The sequence below is a fragment of the Ptychodera flava genome, chromosome 5, assembly GCF_041260155.1.
Source record: "Ptychodera flava strain L36383 chromosome 5, AS_Pfla_20210202, whole genome shotgun sequence".
NCBI classification, from domain to species: domain Eukaryota; kingdom Metazoa; phylum Hemichordata; class Enteropneusta; family Ptychoderidae; genus Ptychodera; species Ptychodera flava.
Genome location: NC_091932.1, coordinates 3,939,270 through 3,956,007, shown reverse-complemented (window position 1 = coordinate 3,956,007; position 16,738 = coordinate 3,939,270). Strand labels below are relative to the sequence as shown.

The following is a 16,738-nucleotide window of genomic DNA, read 5'->3' as shown; positions in this document are numbered from 1 at the left end:
GGTGGTGGTGCAGAGCATTATGGTCGGTCGCGTTACACACGGAGCACTTGTGTAGCCTGCCATATTGGCAGGGGGTCTTGCATGAGCCTCGGTTGAAAGATCGACATACCTGAGGTTGGTCATACTGTTTCTTGTTCGCTGGGTTCTCCCAGTAGAATGGGTTGGTGTCGCTGCTGCGTATGTTTGGGCAGTCAGTCTTCACATGACCATGTTGGCCACAGGCGAAGCAGGAAGGACGCAGGAGGTGTGGCTGGTTTAGGAAGTGCTGGAAATTGAGGTCTGGGTTTGGTTTGCTCCAGTTGGCCCTGTCTGGGTAGCGGGCAGCGTTCAGGCGGAAGAATTTGTCGTACACGAGCCAGGCCTCTGGCTTGTAGGCAGCAGCTTTGGAGGCGAGAAAACGAAGGTAGGTGGCCATGGGGATCGCTAAATGTGGGTAGTAGAATGTTCGATATGAGAAAAAGACGAGGAAGCACTGTAGCCAGGTGTCAAAGTTGTCGATAATTTTCCGCTTCACCTCTGTTGAGAATGTGGCTACGCCGAGGTTGTCTGGATCGAAAGCTACTTGTGTCTTGGTAGCCTGGGTTGAGTTGGGAGCTAGGGCATCAGGGTGCAAGTCACCAAGTTCGATGAACTTACCGAGGTTAGCCAAGGCGTTGAGTGTTGATTGGTCGACATATGGCAGTAGTAGGTCGGCTGGGGGTATTGCTGCAGAAGATTTGCCTGTTGGCCCGGCTCTAGGAGGTGGGCGCCATGGCGAACGTAGGGCACAGCCATATTGCCCGGGTTGTTGTTATGAGGTGCGCCACCATCGGTAGGGTAGTCCCGGATGTGCGTAGCGCCAGCACTGGTGGTCGAGTCGGGTGGAGCAGCTGTAATGGCGGGTTGATATTCATTAACGTGATTAGCGAGATGATTACTTGGGTGGGCTTGAGTAACCACGGAGCAGGATGGAGCGGCGAGCGTCGTCGGTCCTGCGACGATGACTGAAGCGGGTGATAGTGCACCAACGGCTGTATCAGTTGGCTGGACTTGCAGGTCGGGCGGCGGGATAGTGTTGGTAGTTGGCTGCCGTAGTTCGCGTCGGATTGAGTCAATGGCGCTTGCAATGCTGGTTTCTATTAGTTTGGCGACGTGGTCTGGTATGCCTGGGTCAGCTGCCGCTGTGGCGGTAGTCGGCACGACGCCGGCAGGGTTGGTGTAGGTGTTCGTCGAGGTGCGCTGGGCGTCTCTTCAACCTCGTCGATGTATGGGTGGCCGCTCGGGCGCGGCCCCTGCTTTTCTTCGTTTTTGGCATGGTGAATTTTGTGGTGTGAACTTGAGCGTGGCAGAAGTTGAAATGGACGAGCTATAGCTTTGCTCGCACTGATATGCGCATGGATAATGACGTGGAGAGGGTGACGCAAATTGTTTAGATAACGGTAAATGAGGGCAGTTGGTAGATAAGGTTACGTCACAAGTGCATCCAGCCAGCGGTAGTAGGTGGCGCATGGTGACCCACACATGTCAAGGTCTAAACCCTTTTCCCCGTGTCCTCCCAGACGTTAACAATGATTATAGCAAAGCCATAATCACCCAGTAACACCTCATATGCACAACTTTTATTATGATATATCCAAATATTTTCTTCACCAGGTTCAAGCTATAAAACATACTAATACTTGGAGTTACCTGGTCCTCTACAACGACGCACCATTGCTGTAGCAGATGAGACAACCAAACTGAAATTAACTCTGTGGATGATCTCTGCTCCAATCAACATATCAACAGAGGCGCTGTAATAATGGTCAAAAACGTCAAGAAAGCTGCAAATTACACACACTGACTGACAACACGGAAACAATCAGACATTTTCCCATCGGTAAGTTTCAATATTTCGTACATACACAATACCAATATATGACCAGTACTTACTCACAAAGTACTTTTGATGGTATTAGGCTGTAAAAGTAATATTTCCTGTGATATCAGTGACATCATGTTATGATATTATGCAATTGACTTAAACAATCCCTCCCCATCACAATACTGTAGATTTCCCTTAGCTCATTATGATTTGTATCCTCAAAGATTGGCAAGAGAAGTCTACCAGGTCTCCCATGTGTAGACAAATTCATAGACCAGATATAGAATTTCTGAAAACATACTTTCAAGAACACCATTCTTCTCGATTCTCATTTTAAATGATTCAGAAAATTCTGCAAAATTGAGAAAGGAGACAGCATTATTGTCAAATTTCTCACTGATTGTATCTTCATACAGAATTATGTGATTGAAAGTAAGGGGACTGATTGCACCTGTTTTTTGAAACAATTTTGATTTTTTTTCAACGGAAATGACTTAAGAAATTTGCATTCTTAGTTTTCTCTGAAAATAACCCCATCAGTTCATCATAACTTGCTGCCTAAAAAGTACGGCAATTGTAGTACCTATAGAAATTGACTTTAATGCTCGTATGGTATAATGCTTTTAGAAATTTTCACCTAAATATCTCAATGTACTTTTACAAGATATCATTTCAAAATTATTATGATGCTGCACATTATTGCTTGGATGCAGATCTAAAAAAGTTATAAGACCAGTAACCTTCACAGATACCAATGAGCACTGTAGGTAATTTATTGTACTGTGCCCCCTGCATGCAAATTGGAGTTAGTATTTTTCTACTGTTTTTCTACTGATTTGACATACAATTACAGCCACCAAATGAACTTCATAGAGATAATTAGCCCATCCTTCACTATAATCATACCATCAATACATATTCTTCATAATTCATACCAGTTTACAAATAACAAATACATTCACTTTAATTTCTCATGTCTTCCAGGATTCAGAAATAGCCATGGATGACCTTGACAATTTATCAGCAGATTCCGATGACACAAACCTGTGGCAACACGGACAACTACAAGGCTTATCCCGCCTACAAAAAGTCTCTCTATGTACCAACATAGCTTGCAATGGCTATATCAATGACAAAAACAGGTACTATACTTTCCCACCATCGTACCTCACAATCTCAATAAACTCAAAATGTAAATGTGTAACGTCATTATGATTAATGGCCTGGACTCCAAAGATAATTACGGTAAAACCATGGACAGTTCAATCACATTCACGGCCACTTAAGGCCTTGACGAATTCTGCCCATTTGCTCTATCATAAATATCTGCTATCACAAACTGATTTTCACCATCAATATGCTGGTATAGTATATAATACAATACATATACTATATTCTCAATTGTTAATAATGTATTAGAATATATCAATGTTCCACTACATGTACTATCACACAATATGAATGAATTTCATCCTCTCATACTTCAGGTTCAACTTCTGCAGCAGACCAAAGGGACCGAGCAACAGAATAGGATACATCATCTCACCGTTGCTCGAAATAGAACAAGAAAACCAGACATTCAGGTTATTTCCACGTCAGGCAAGGCAACTCCTCCAGCTATTCAACATTAACAGCAGCTCCGGGAGGAAGTAATCCAGAAATGTGATGGCTGCATGCTACACTTCAAATCAAACGCGTCGAACTTCATTACTGAACTTAAACAATAACTCTCACTCACATATATAGATGTCATCGAACAATGATTGGGCATATAGCTTTATGCCAGATATTTTGTGTTGTAGTAGTAGTAGTAGTTGTTTTATTATAGTGACCTGAGGAAAAAGACCTCCCAGCCCAATGGGCTTATAAGTCACCTTATAATTCATTATACAGTACAAGAATGTGAGGAACAGGGTATACAATAGTTGAAACAAAACTTGAGAAAGGGAATATTTTGCTGTTGTTTTGCTTTTTTCGTTTTCATTAACCTGTATTTGTATTATTTCATTAAACTACTAACCCATGCGTTTCCTTTATTACACTTTTTGTTTTCAATAAAAAATACATATTTTTTTGAACATAATAGTTGTTTCTTCTTCATTCTACAATCTATAATAACTAAGAATTGTGTATATACATCATCCAGTCAGAAGTACTTGTACATACGTAACATGCTTCACCTGATCACAGTACAGGCCCCATATTCAGAAAACAGTGAATTAAGTTCGCACATTTCCTTGACTATTATTCAAACCACATTGTGTCAGTCACAATGAATTGCATTAGGAAACATTCCCCCACCAAGCACACTGCAAATATTATGCTCCCTCACCACTAATTAATGATTTCAATTATGCATTACCAACAAGTCATTATCAATCCTCTCTGTGGGTGAAGGGACGGTGGTACAGCACAATCTGCCTAAACCAAACCCGATCCGATCTGGAAACCTAGACGACTTTTCAATTTCATTTCACATGCAACTTTATGTTAAATGAACCTCTATACACCAGACATTTCTAAACTTTTCTATTTTGTCAGTCCCTCTGGTGATCAATTTAGACAAGTTTTACTGAAGAGTATGTATGTAGGATCTCCTGGTGCCATAGCCATAGCTATTGATTAGATATTTCTAAACTTTACCCCCGCTGCCTTAAAGTTGCAGACCTTATTTGCTTTTGTCATCCTTGCTTTTCGATTTTTTAGCTCCACTTGTCAGCGACACGGAGTTTATGAAATAGGTTGATTTTCTGTCGTCGTCCATCGTCCGTCATTAATTGCCTTCTCCTCTGAAACCGCAAGTCCGATTGCTTTGAAATTTTATATGCAGTTCACTTGGGGCGACGTCACTTAAGTTTGTTAAAATCATGGTTAAATTTGCATATTTGTATTTTTAATGCAATTTTTGTCGTTTTTGGTAAAAAAAATCTTAAAAAATCTTCTTCAAAACTACAGGTCAGATAGCTTTGATATTTAGTACATAGGTCCCTAGGGATAATCTATTTCAGATTTGTTCAAATTGTGCAAAAATATGCAAATTTGCATTTTTAAGGCAATTTTTGCCATTTATGGTCAAAGAATGTGTTTCTCTAAAAGTACAGGTATGATAGCTTTGAAATTTGGTACACACGTTTCTACAGATGAACTAAATGTGATATTTTGAAATTATGATGAAATCTGTAATTTTGTATTTTTTAGGCTATTTTTGCCATTTTTGGTCAAAAAATGTGTATTTCAAAAACTACACATCTGATATCTTTAAAATTTGGTATACAGGTTTCTATAGATAAACTCAATGATATTTATTGAAATTATGATGGGGGGCCGTACGTAACTTTCTCAGTGGCAGCACACTCGAACGATCCGCTCCAGAAAAAATATTCAAAAGTCAGCTTAGATGCTACTTTCAAGGCATTTGACAACATAATACCCTTCAACTCAGTATTCTCTCCATATTTTGAAAAATGGGTGATGATCTTGCTCAATATAGAGCCAAAATAGGTTGTTTTTGTGGTGGAAACCCATGCAGGGCACGGAAGCCGCCAAGTATTGCCACGTTGGTCATTCCACTTCTCAACCGTCACCTGTCACTCTCTATTAAGCTTTGCCTGGTCAGCTTACTCGTCATTGCCTGCAACGTGGAACGTAACCCTGGACCACCAAGACTACGCTCAGAACCTGAATTAGCGACAAAGGCTGACATACAAGGAGTGAACGAAAAACTAAATAAACTTATCGGTGAGTCGCACTATATACGTCAAAAGTTGGACAATTTACAAATACGTATGGACAATATAGAAGACGACATGTTGGACTTTCGTCAACAACTACAAGAAAATTCTTCAAAAGTTGCCGAACTGGACTCAAATCACGACTCTCTCATTGCAATTAAAAAGTCCTTGGATGAAATTAAACAAGAAAACACAAAACTAAGGAGAGATAATGACGAATTAGAAAACAGAGAAAGGAGAAACAATCTCGTCTTCTATGGTATCGAGCAAGACGGTCCAAACGAGACATGGGACTCCTCAGAAGAAAAGGTAAAACACGTACTGAAAAATAAGTTGGAAATGCATGATGATATCGAATTCGAACGAGTTCACCGAATACCAAATGCACCGTCTGTGAGAGGAGGAAAACCGATTGTGGCGAAATGTACAAAGTTCAAGGACAAAGTCAAGATTCTGTCAAATGCAAACAAATTGAAAGGCACGAATATCAGCATCGGGGAGGACTTTTCTCGAAGAATACGAAGTATACGTGCCAAGCTGTTTGCCTTCCGAAAGTCCAAAATGGAGGAAAACGACACCTTGAAGATCCATATTCGTTATGATAAGCTACATTTTACGGATGAACATGGCGTAAAAACTATCTTCAAAGTTGATGAAAACTCCGGCCAGGTGAAAGAAGTAAGACAGTATCCAAGCTAGGACGGTGGCCAAGGTCCGAAGAAATTCACTCTTTCAATTTTATTTTGGAACATGCGCGGTCTTAAAACCAAAATAAATGACACGGATTTTGCTTCATTCTGTAAACAGTTTGATATCGTTGGACTGTTAGAAACCTTCTGCCTGAAAAATGACTTTGTTGAATTTCTGCCAGACTACAAAGTTTTTTCTTTCCCCGCCATTAGACAGGGACAAAGGGGCCGCCCTAGTGGCGGCACATCTCTTTATGTTAAAAAATCAATCGCTAACAGAATCGACAGAATTCACTGTAATATTGAAAACTCTGTTTTCATTGAATTCAATAAGTCTGTTTTTCAACTTGACAAAGGAGTTATTTTGGGGTGTTGCTATTTCAGACCAGATAATTGTTTACTTAATTTTGACGCTTTTGAAGCTAAGCTTATTGAATTAAATGGCGGTAATTCTGAAAAATACTTCATACTTGGTGGGGATTTCAACGCAAGAACGGCTTCCGAAGATGATTTTATTTTAGACGACTCTGTTGAATATTTGCCTTTTGAAAATGTTGACTAGCAACCATCTGACTTCACTGTACCAAGGAATTCAAAAGACACCGTTGTAAACGAAGCAGGTAAAGCTCTGTTGAACATTTGTAAGAATTTAGATTTACATATTGCCAATGGTCGGCTTAAAGGTGACAGAGATGGAAAAATTACTTGCATAACTCCCAGTGGTTGTAGTGTAGTTGACTATTGTATAATTTCATCAGATTTGTTTTGTTATGTAGATAATTTCAACGTTTTACCCAGGATCGATTCTGATCACTTTCCAATCAGCTGTTATGTTAATTGCGTAAATTCTTCTTTACAAGAAAGCAACTATTTCAATATTCCTACTACTAATTATACACGTTTCCACCTGACTGAAGCAAACAGAGAATCCTTTATGCGTAATCTGGAATCTACACATGTTCAGAATGTGTTAGATACTTCCAAATCAGCGTTACCTGACATCAGCACAGCCATTTTGAATTTAAATGAGGCGCTCAAGACAGCATGTGGAGATGTTCCCAGTTTCAATAGAGTGAAAAAGTCAAACCAGCCGCCATGGTTCGGTTCATCATGTTTGAGTGCCAAAAATACTGTCTATGAAAAACTTAAGTTATTTCGGCAAAATTGCTCAGAGGACCACTTGACACAGTACAAAATTGCTGGGAATAAATTCAACCAGACTTGTAGGGAGGGTAAAAGACAGTATCAGGATAAGATAAGAAATCAATTCAGGGACGCCGCTTGCAAAACTCTGGTGACTTCTGGTCACTCCTGAAAGTAATTGTGAAACGTAAGGGTCATTTATCAAATGAAATTACGGCAGAGATGTGGTACGATCATTTCAGTGCTTTATATAGAGAGTGTCACGACGTTCATTCTGGGGATATGGACTTTCTCCGCTCTGTAGAGGAGGAAGTAGATCTTTTTCAACGTGTGACTAAAGAAAATACAGATGGTGATGTGTCAAGTATTCTGAATGAAAGAATTAGTGAAGAAGAAATACTGCACAGCTTAAAAAAATTAAAAGCAGGCAAAGCACCAGGCCCTGACGGACTTTCAAATGAATTTTTAAGTTTTCAGCAAATGTTATTTTACCGCTTTTATCAGAAATGTTCAATTTTATTCTGGACTCTGGGACGTTCCCATCTGAATGGACAACTGCTATTGTGATACCGTTGTTAAAAAAAGGAGACAAAAATGATGTCAATAATTATAGAGGTATTTCTCTTTTGAATGTCCTTGGTAAGAGTTTTACTTCTATTTTAAATACTTAGGTTAACAATGTGGTCTGATGAAGTCAACGTGCTTTCAGATTGTCAGGCAGGTTTTCGGCAAAATCATAGCACTGTCGATAATATTTTCACCCTCCATGCGTTAATCCAGAAATACCTGAGTGTAAGACATGGAAAATTTTATTGCCTTTTCATAGACTTTGCCAAAGCGTTTGATAAAGTAAATCACTCGCTACTATTATACAAGTTAATGCAGCTAGGAGTAAAGGGCAAAATGTTTTGTATCTTGCACTCGATGTATAGAAATATTAAGACTTGTGTTAGAGCAGGAAATGTATTGTCTGAGTATTTCCACTGTCCAGCAGGCGTTAGGCAAGGCTGTATCCTGAGTCCACTTTTGTTCAGCTTTTTTATAGAAGAATTAAATTCCATGCTTATCGCCTCTGGACAGATGGGAATTCAACTCACACAGGACATATACGATCTATTTGCCTTGCTGTACGCTGATGACATTGTCATTTTTGCCGACTCTGTTAGAAATCTGCAAAACCTCATTGATATCTTGCATTGTTTTTGTGTAAAGTGGCAAATGAAAGTCAACTTAGAGAAGACGAAAATTGTTATTTTTCGTAAAGGTGGCCATAGAGCTCGTCATCTGTGCTCTCGCTGTCGCTCGTAACTTTCGTAAATTAAGAACAAAAATGAAAATTTACGAAAAAAAATGAATGCTCGATCGGCCATTTACGAACGATTTTGTTGTTTTTGAAGCCTGATTTTCGGTCAAGATTGTGAATTCCGGGGAAATACTGTCATATCTCGTCTTTCAAAACCTACGCTGCCCCTATCATCGGCGCATCGACACATGGTGATAGCTGGCTTTGGACTTTGACCTGTGAGATAACATGAGCATGCGCGAAAAGGTTTCAAGATCCCCGGGTCTTGTAATCTCATAGTGGTGTGTCATGCATTACCACCCCACCCCATTATGGTAGTTTCGAGACACCCAAACACTCACATGCTGTCAATTTTCCGAATGGACTGTTGAAGCGGATCGAGGGAAGCGGGCAGTTACAAATACTTTGGATTGATAGTATCCAGTTGGGAAAGAAAGTTGGGCATAAAAACGGCAACTGATGTGAAAAAAATACGAAACAATGAAACCGCCGAGCTAGAAGAGACCAAGAACAGTCAGCCTGAAAGACAGTCGAACTACAGCAGAACTGTAGTCCGGACCGCGCATGGTTGAACATGTACAGCAAAGTGTTTTTCTGTGCATGGAGGTGGAAGTGAGCCGGAAATCTTAGATGTCATAGATTTGTCATTTGACGATCTGCAAATTGAATTTTTCAGTCAGCTTGCCAATTTTAATAGGTTTCCTTCAAAATATTTTACAAGAAACTGTCTCAGCAAATGTTATGAATACTGATAGTTTTCTATGATCCAGAGAAAATGCTGTGCACAGTCCCATGACCAAAAAGTTTATCCAGACAAAAAAATAAATGACGATCATCTGCAGCGTTTTAAAAGTGTAACTGTCTCTAAGAAAACATTAGCAGGATCACCAGTCTCAGTTTGCGTACTTAAATTTGATTGAGATGAGACAAAATTTGTGCGAAACCACAGACTGCCAAATGTTCTGATCAGTGGTTGTTTAAAAAGAATTTTAGAGATGAACATGGCATAATGACTGCAGCTATAGAGGCACCACCTAGTACCCATGGATGACGTTCATACTTTCAATTTGAAAGTAACAGAGCTTTCCAAATATGAAAAACAGGGGGCAGATTTTCTAGCATCTAAAACTTGTGCAAACACTGATAATATTTGATAATATTAATGACCGCTTCATAAATTAATATATATAATCATCAACCACTGACTACACACACAAAGGGAGTTATGATTTGTGTCACAATATACTTGAACATGTTATGCTGGGAGAGTAATTTAATAACATTCATTGGCCGTTGACCAAAATTACACACTTTATTGAGACAAGGAAGAAATTTCAATGTTACAAGCATTCCCATGACCCATGATGCACTGTGTTATTCAATAAATCTTTTGAAAATGCGTATCAAAATATGAGTGTTCATTGTCAAAAAAACTAAAAAGGGATTTTTCATTTTCTTTTGTCTATAATGAAATCATTCATCATTTCTATCCCCTTAAAATCATCTATTGAGTACCAGAAGTGCTTGTTGAAAGTTGGTGGGTTCAGAATAACATAATTTGTGCTTACTAATATTTTTTGAACCCAATTCGTAAATTTACTAACAATTTCGAAAGGCCAGGGAGAGCACAGGTCATGAAACCTGGCATTTTGGCAGCAGTCCAATTAGTATCGTCTCGTACTATAAATATTTAGGTTTACTCCTGTCTTCCAGAAATGTCTGGTCCAAAGCTGTGTTCACTCTTTCTTGTCAAGCTAGCAAGGCACTTAATCTGCTGTCAATTGCCAGGTGGAAATTAGAGTTCCTACCGTATGAGAGTCACTTCAAACTTTTTGATACAATGATTCTCCCAATTCTCACTTACGGCTCTGAAATCTGGGGTTATCAATATTTTGATGTCGTTGAAAAGATCCATAGAAAATGGTGCAGGAAGCTTCTTGGAGTTCCCAGTCACACTTCAAACGAAGCCGTGCTTGGGGAATGTGGCCGTCTGCCTATATACTACCACACTTTAAAACGTTGTATCAGTTATTGGGTTAAACTCATAGAAATGCCACAGGAACGTCTCCCAAAGCAGGCCTACATTATGCTGTGTAATCTTGACAGCCTTGGACGGCACACATGGGCAACTTCTGTAAAACACATTTTGTTTTCCTATGGGTTCGGTCATGTATGGCTTACCCAAGAAGTTGGCAGTACGCTAAGTTTTATATCAGCTTTCAAAACACGTGTTTCAGATATTTTAAAACAACAATGGAAAGCTAATGCTATGGGTAAACCAAAATTAAGAACTTACAATTGCTTTAAAACTCTACTTGAACCGGAAAAATATATCTTGTCAAATTGTAACTGGAGAGTTATGCAAATGTTTGCACGGTTTCGGTGTTCTGTACTTCCACTAGCTATTGAAGATGGTAGACACAAAAACATTGAATCATCAGCCAGATTTTGTAATTTTTGTAAGCAGGGTGACGTGGAAGACGAGTATCATTTTCTTTTAGTATGTCCTTTATATAATGAATTACGAGATAAATATCTGCCAAGTGCATTTATTCGAGAACCAAACTTTTGTAAATTCCAGACACTAATGAATATTTCAGATATAGAAATAACACTTAAGATTTGTCAATTTGTATTTCAAGCTTTCAAAATTAGAACGGAAACTAGCTCTAAATTGTAATTTCTGAAGGCAGTTGTTGCCAGAATAGAACTTTTTTGTAGTAATCTACTTCAAACTTCAGATAGCTAGCTCTGTATACTTTTTTTTTTCATGTAATATACCAGCCATTGTACCCCCTTTGCATATGGGCCGGAGGCCTTTGAACGCAAATAAAAGTGCACATTTGTGCACTGTTACTGTTAAAAAAAAAATTATGATGTAATCTGCAATTTTGAATTATGGGGCAATTTTTTCCATTTTTGGTCAAAAAATGTGTTTCTCTAAAAGTACAGGTCTGATAGCTTTGAAATTTGGTATACAGGTTTCTACAGACGAACTAAATGTGATATTTTGAAATTATGAAATCTGTAATTTTGTATTTTGGGCAATTTTTGCCATTTTTGGTCAAACAATCTGTATTTCAAAAACTACTCATCTGATATCTTTAAAATTTGGTATACAGGTTTCTTTAGATAAACTCAATGATATTTATTGAAATTATGATGAAATCTGCAATTTTGAATTTTTGGGGCAATTTTTTCCATTTTTGGTCAAAAAATGTGTTTCTCAAAAAGTACTGGTCTAATAACTTTGAAATTTGGTATACAGGTTTGTACAGACAAACTAAGTAATATATATTGAATTTCTGATGAAATCTGTAATTTTGTATTTTGGGGCAATTTTTGCCATTTTTGGTCAAAAAATGTGTATTTCCAAAACTACTCATCTGATAGCTTTTTGAAATTTGTTATATAGGCTCCGATAGATGAACTAAATGATATTTATTGAAATCTGCAATTTTGTATTTTGGGGCAATTTTCCATTTTTGGTCAAAAAATGTGTTACTCAAAAAGTACTGGTCTGATAGCTTTGAAATTCGATATGCTGGTTCCCACAGATGAACTTAATGTGATATTTTGAAATCATGATGAAATCTGCAATTTTGTATTTTTGAGGCAATTTTGCGGTTTTGGGTCAAAAAATGTGTTTCTCAAAAACTGCAAGTCGATAACTTTGATATTCGGTATACAGTTTCCAAGGGGTTATTGTAATATATGATATATTGAAATTATGGTGAAATCTGCGATTTTTATTTTTGGGGGCAACTTTTGCCATTTTGGTCAGAAATTTCATTCTCAAAAAAGTCCTCCTCAGATAGCTTTGGTTGACATGTTCTTAGGGATGATCTGATGTGATATATTCAAATTATGATGAAATCTTCAATTGTGTATTTTTGCAGCTATTTTAGCCACTTTTTCTGGCCACTGAAATGAGCTTTCAAAGATTTCCACATTTTTCATCAACATGTGTCAAAAATGGTTATTCTATAAACACAGCGGAGCTATATCGGCTGTTAGGTCGCTTGTTATAATGTCTTGAATGCACCAATTTTAACCACATGTGAGCACAGTGTCATTGACGCTATTTTTTCCATAGTAGCCAATCCCACCTCTCAAAAAAGTCAATGATTTGTCAGTATTTTCCCAGAACTCCACCATGTGGCAATATTAGATTACACTAATTACACATGGACATGAGGTTTTCCTCTCTGAACAGGCAGATTTTATTTTGATCTGTCCCATGGACAAGCATGGGTTAAAATATTATTTCACACCCTTCATGCTCTGTAAGTAATGAATGTCACATTGCAGGACAATGTTTACAGTTCAGTGTCATCACAGACCAGATATGAACTGAATTGCCTCGCGTGCACATTTTGTAAAGTACTTCTTGGGGTATTGGCTTTTATGACATTACATTGTTTTTATTCCCGAAATTAATCCAATCTATCTAAATTTGACATTATCCCCACTGTATTACGCAATGAAAAAAAAGAAAAGAAACCATTTGAAAAATTATGATCCAACAATATCTGTCGATGCAAGTGCAAATGGCTGAGCAGGCTCTTAACTGGCAGAGGTCGCGTTTGCGTATAAATTCTGCATATTTCACATATAATTGCCATGTAGAACGAGTTGACCTACTTCACAGTATCTCAATGCGCCCAAAAACGATACAATCATCTGTGCCGCGCCGTGTAGCAGCAAAATGAGTTCGTGACCTTTGAAGTACGCGTTTCAAAAATAAATACCCATGGGAACCTGCTCACCACGCCACGCAACTCATGTACAGCTGACTATGGTGCACTTGTCAGGCGATGGTCGATGATTCTGGTTATTGCCTATATTGTCAAGTTCAATGCCTAATTTACGGAAACACGAACTCTGTCTAGTGTATTCGAAGCTCTGCGTACAGGTTGTGCACACGGCCTCTACCACGTGCTGTCCTGTGGACAGTGTGGTACAAGCCGTCGGCCTACCACCGTACCGCCGGGAAACGCAGACCTATTGTACGCAGGAGCATGGCAGGAGCTAGCCTACTGCTCCTGATTTAACATCAATGCCAACATGGAAATCTCATGAAAAATTTGTCATTGTTGGTTCTGTAGCTAATACAATCTTGAAAAGCAACTTAAAAGACACAGACTGTTATTTTCTCGATCCGCTATCTGCGGACTACGTGCTGAAGTACATTGACTGTTCATGTCAACGATCGTTTCTCCCTCTGCAGAGTTTCTGTATCCCGTTCAACAACGCTGTACCTCGATCACACGATAGTGACGCTATGTAGCTGTGCAGTATTGAAACTTATCATAAAATGGCCACCTCGTCTAACAGTAACACGTATTGTCAGGATTATCGTACGGAAAAAAGACTGCAAAACTAAGACTTATGAATCTTCATCAGAATTGAACACATCATGATTGTACACGAGTATCAACCGTGAATGCACGTTGAGCTCGGCAGTTACACAAGCATGGTACGCTACATGCATAGCCCTACGAGTATGGCGACAGTGTCCGGCTTTGGCTACGCCGGGGGCTACGCCGCCTACCGGAGGTGGGAGGCGGCGTAGCCAAAGCCGGACACTCTCGCCATACTCGTACGGCTAGCTACATGCACTGCCGCGATGCCGATCGTATGCATTCCAAGGCCTATCCCGGAATTTGTTTCACAAACAACCTCAAAGGAGAGCAAACATACTTCTATGGACAATGACGAATACGTTTCTTGGCGAAGCAAAATCAAAACAGTGCAGCAGTACATGAAGTAGGTCATGGCCTTGGACTCTGTGCACGAACCTGATTGGACACTTCAATACCTTTGACCCAAAGTTATTATTCATCAGCACTTCCATGCCATGAGGCTAGGTAGAGAACGTATTACGTACGCAGTGTACGCTGTGTGTTAGGAACGCACACAGGGAATGCACAGCGTACACTGCGTACGTACGCAGGGCTAGCGAGAGAGTTGCCGACATCGACGGTTATTTACGAAAAAAGAATAAAAGACTGGCATTTTTGGAAGCGATCGAGTAGCTGCGGTAGGCAGGGATACGACTTGGGCCCAAGAACGCTGAATTTCGGCAGTAATTTGGCTTTTTACGTCAAGTCCAAAAATGGATTTGAAGTCACCAACTCTACGTACGGGTCTTTGCAGGGCTGTGGTGAGCGGGGCTATTAATAGCTGTAGCGGAACACACAGCATCGTACGCAGGGCTAAGAACGTATGTACTCATTTCTGGCGATCAAGCAGCGAGGGAAACAATCAATTACCAAGGATGAAGCTAATTTGCTAAACGATATTTTATCTTGAATAGTGAGTTGAATGAGTAATAAAATATCATATTTTTAATGTTCAATACGAGGTTGAAACACGGAGGGACCGTGGTTGAAACCAGAGCTATCCAGCTGTAGCCAACCTGGACAAGCACATTTCACAGCGCCCTCAAACAGTCGATTGTTTTCACTTGTCATACGCGGCGTAACAGAAAAATTAAAACTTTCATAACTTCATTAATATCCAAGCCACGCCCACCAAAACCTTTTCAGTTTAGCCATTTGAATTCTGAAGATGTCTACCAAATTTGACTGAAAATACGTTCAGCCGTTTTGAGAAAATGGACCAACAGACAGACAGACAGACACACAGACAGACATCGCTGCGACATAACCTCGCTGCGCGCATGCGCACGCGAGGTAATAATATTTATGTTAACCATCATTGATCGTCAAATGTCTTCAAGAAAGTAAGTAAATGACAATTTCTTCCCGAGATTCTCCCCTGTACATTGAAAGCTGAAACCCAAGAGCACTTTGAACACAACTCACCACATAATCATCTGAGTCAGGATCTGAGTCTTCTCCGATGAGTACCGGTAACTTGTCATATTTTTTTCCCACATAGAAGTCCATGAATCTCAAATGGATGCGTCTTCCCTGTGGCAGATGTATCCGCCAGACACAGTCTAGGTTGTGTGGGTAGTCACTGGGATAGTTGGCAGACAAAATCACTGTCAGGTTCTGCGTCACACAGGCATCTGAAACAACATATACAAATAATAAGTAAAAAATACCAATGCCTTGATATATAGATTTCATATAAGGTATCCTTCATACTTGAACTATGTACCTCTATACCTGCTAGAACAACTCTTTCAATTGTACACAAATAATGTCATGCACCACTACCATTGGATGTCATCTCAAGTTTCCATCAACGCTTGCCACCAGAATATTAACTCTGTGATGTTAAACAACCATCATCTCAACTTGTAACATAGTGCACCACAAGGCAGTGATGTAAACAGTAGTTTCTAGTTTCTATGATTGTCAAAAGTGAAGGCCACTATAACCTGAGTTTGACAAGCTAAAACTTTCAATGCATTTACACATACACTTTTACTTTTACAGCACTGTGGTCACAGCTTGTTTTATCAGTGTCTGATTTTGAAACTGCTGATTATTGCAACATACCATCATAGAAGGCCATCTCAATATCCTTCATAGGTCTTGTCATGGTCTGTTATGAATGTCAGCCAAACCACATAGGATGGAGTGTAGGACTTATGGTGTTTTCTTGTTGCCAGATTCATGTACAATATGTGTTGTAAGGATCATGGAATTCCAGTACCAACATCTATTCAATCGGAGTTCTTTTCTGTGAACACAAATAAATGTGTGTAGAGCTCTACGTTATAAGATATCTGTGCTGTGGTATATGCCACACTGAAGCCATATATAAATACATGCAACAGTTTGCTAATACGATCATAAACTTGTTAGCAATTACTAAGTACAGTAAAATTAGTTAATCCCAATAAAGATTTACAATTTGATGGTTTCGATATTATTCCTTAGTTCAAAACCCCTGTCAGGTTAATCAAAATTTGATTGGTATTGTACATGCTTTGTATCCCTTCTCCTGCTCTTGTTTCTTCAAAGTCGTTTTGCTGACCCCACTTCAATACACACCATACATGTAACTGGGCACATTATTTCAAAATCACATGAAAGCACTGTATTGAAAG

At 39.2% G+C, this 16,738-nt stretch overlaps 1 protein-coding gene across 1 annotated transcript in view; it reads right to left on the bottom strand.

The window, feature by feature from the left end:
- LOC139132784 (seizure protein 6 homolog) overlaps positions 1 to 16,366 on the bottom strand; it is a 67,609-nt gene extending 51,243 nt beyond the window's left edge. The window contains exons 1-2 of the mRNA XM_070699036.1: positions 16,185 to 16,366; positions 15,540 to 15,748 (exon numbers count right to left, since the gene is read on the bottom strand). Of these exons, the coding sequence (XP_070555137.1) occupies positions 15,540 to 15,748; positions 16,185 to 16,227 (252 nt within the window). The 5' untranslated portion in view covers positions 16,228 to 16,366. The remainder of the gene's footprint in view (positions 1 to 15,539; positions 15,749 to 16,184) is intronic.
- Between the last annotated feature and the right edge of the window lie 372 nt (positions 16,367 to 16,738).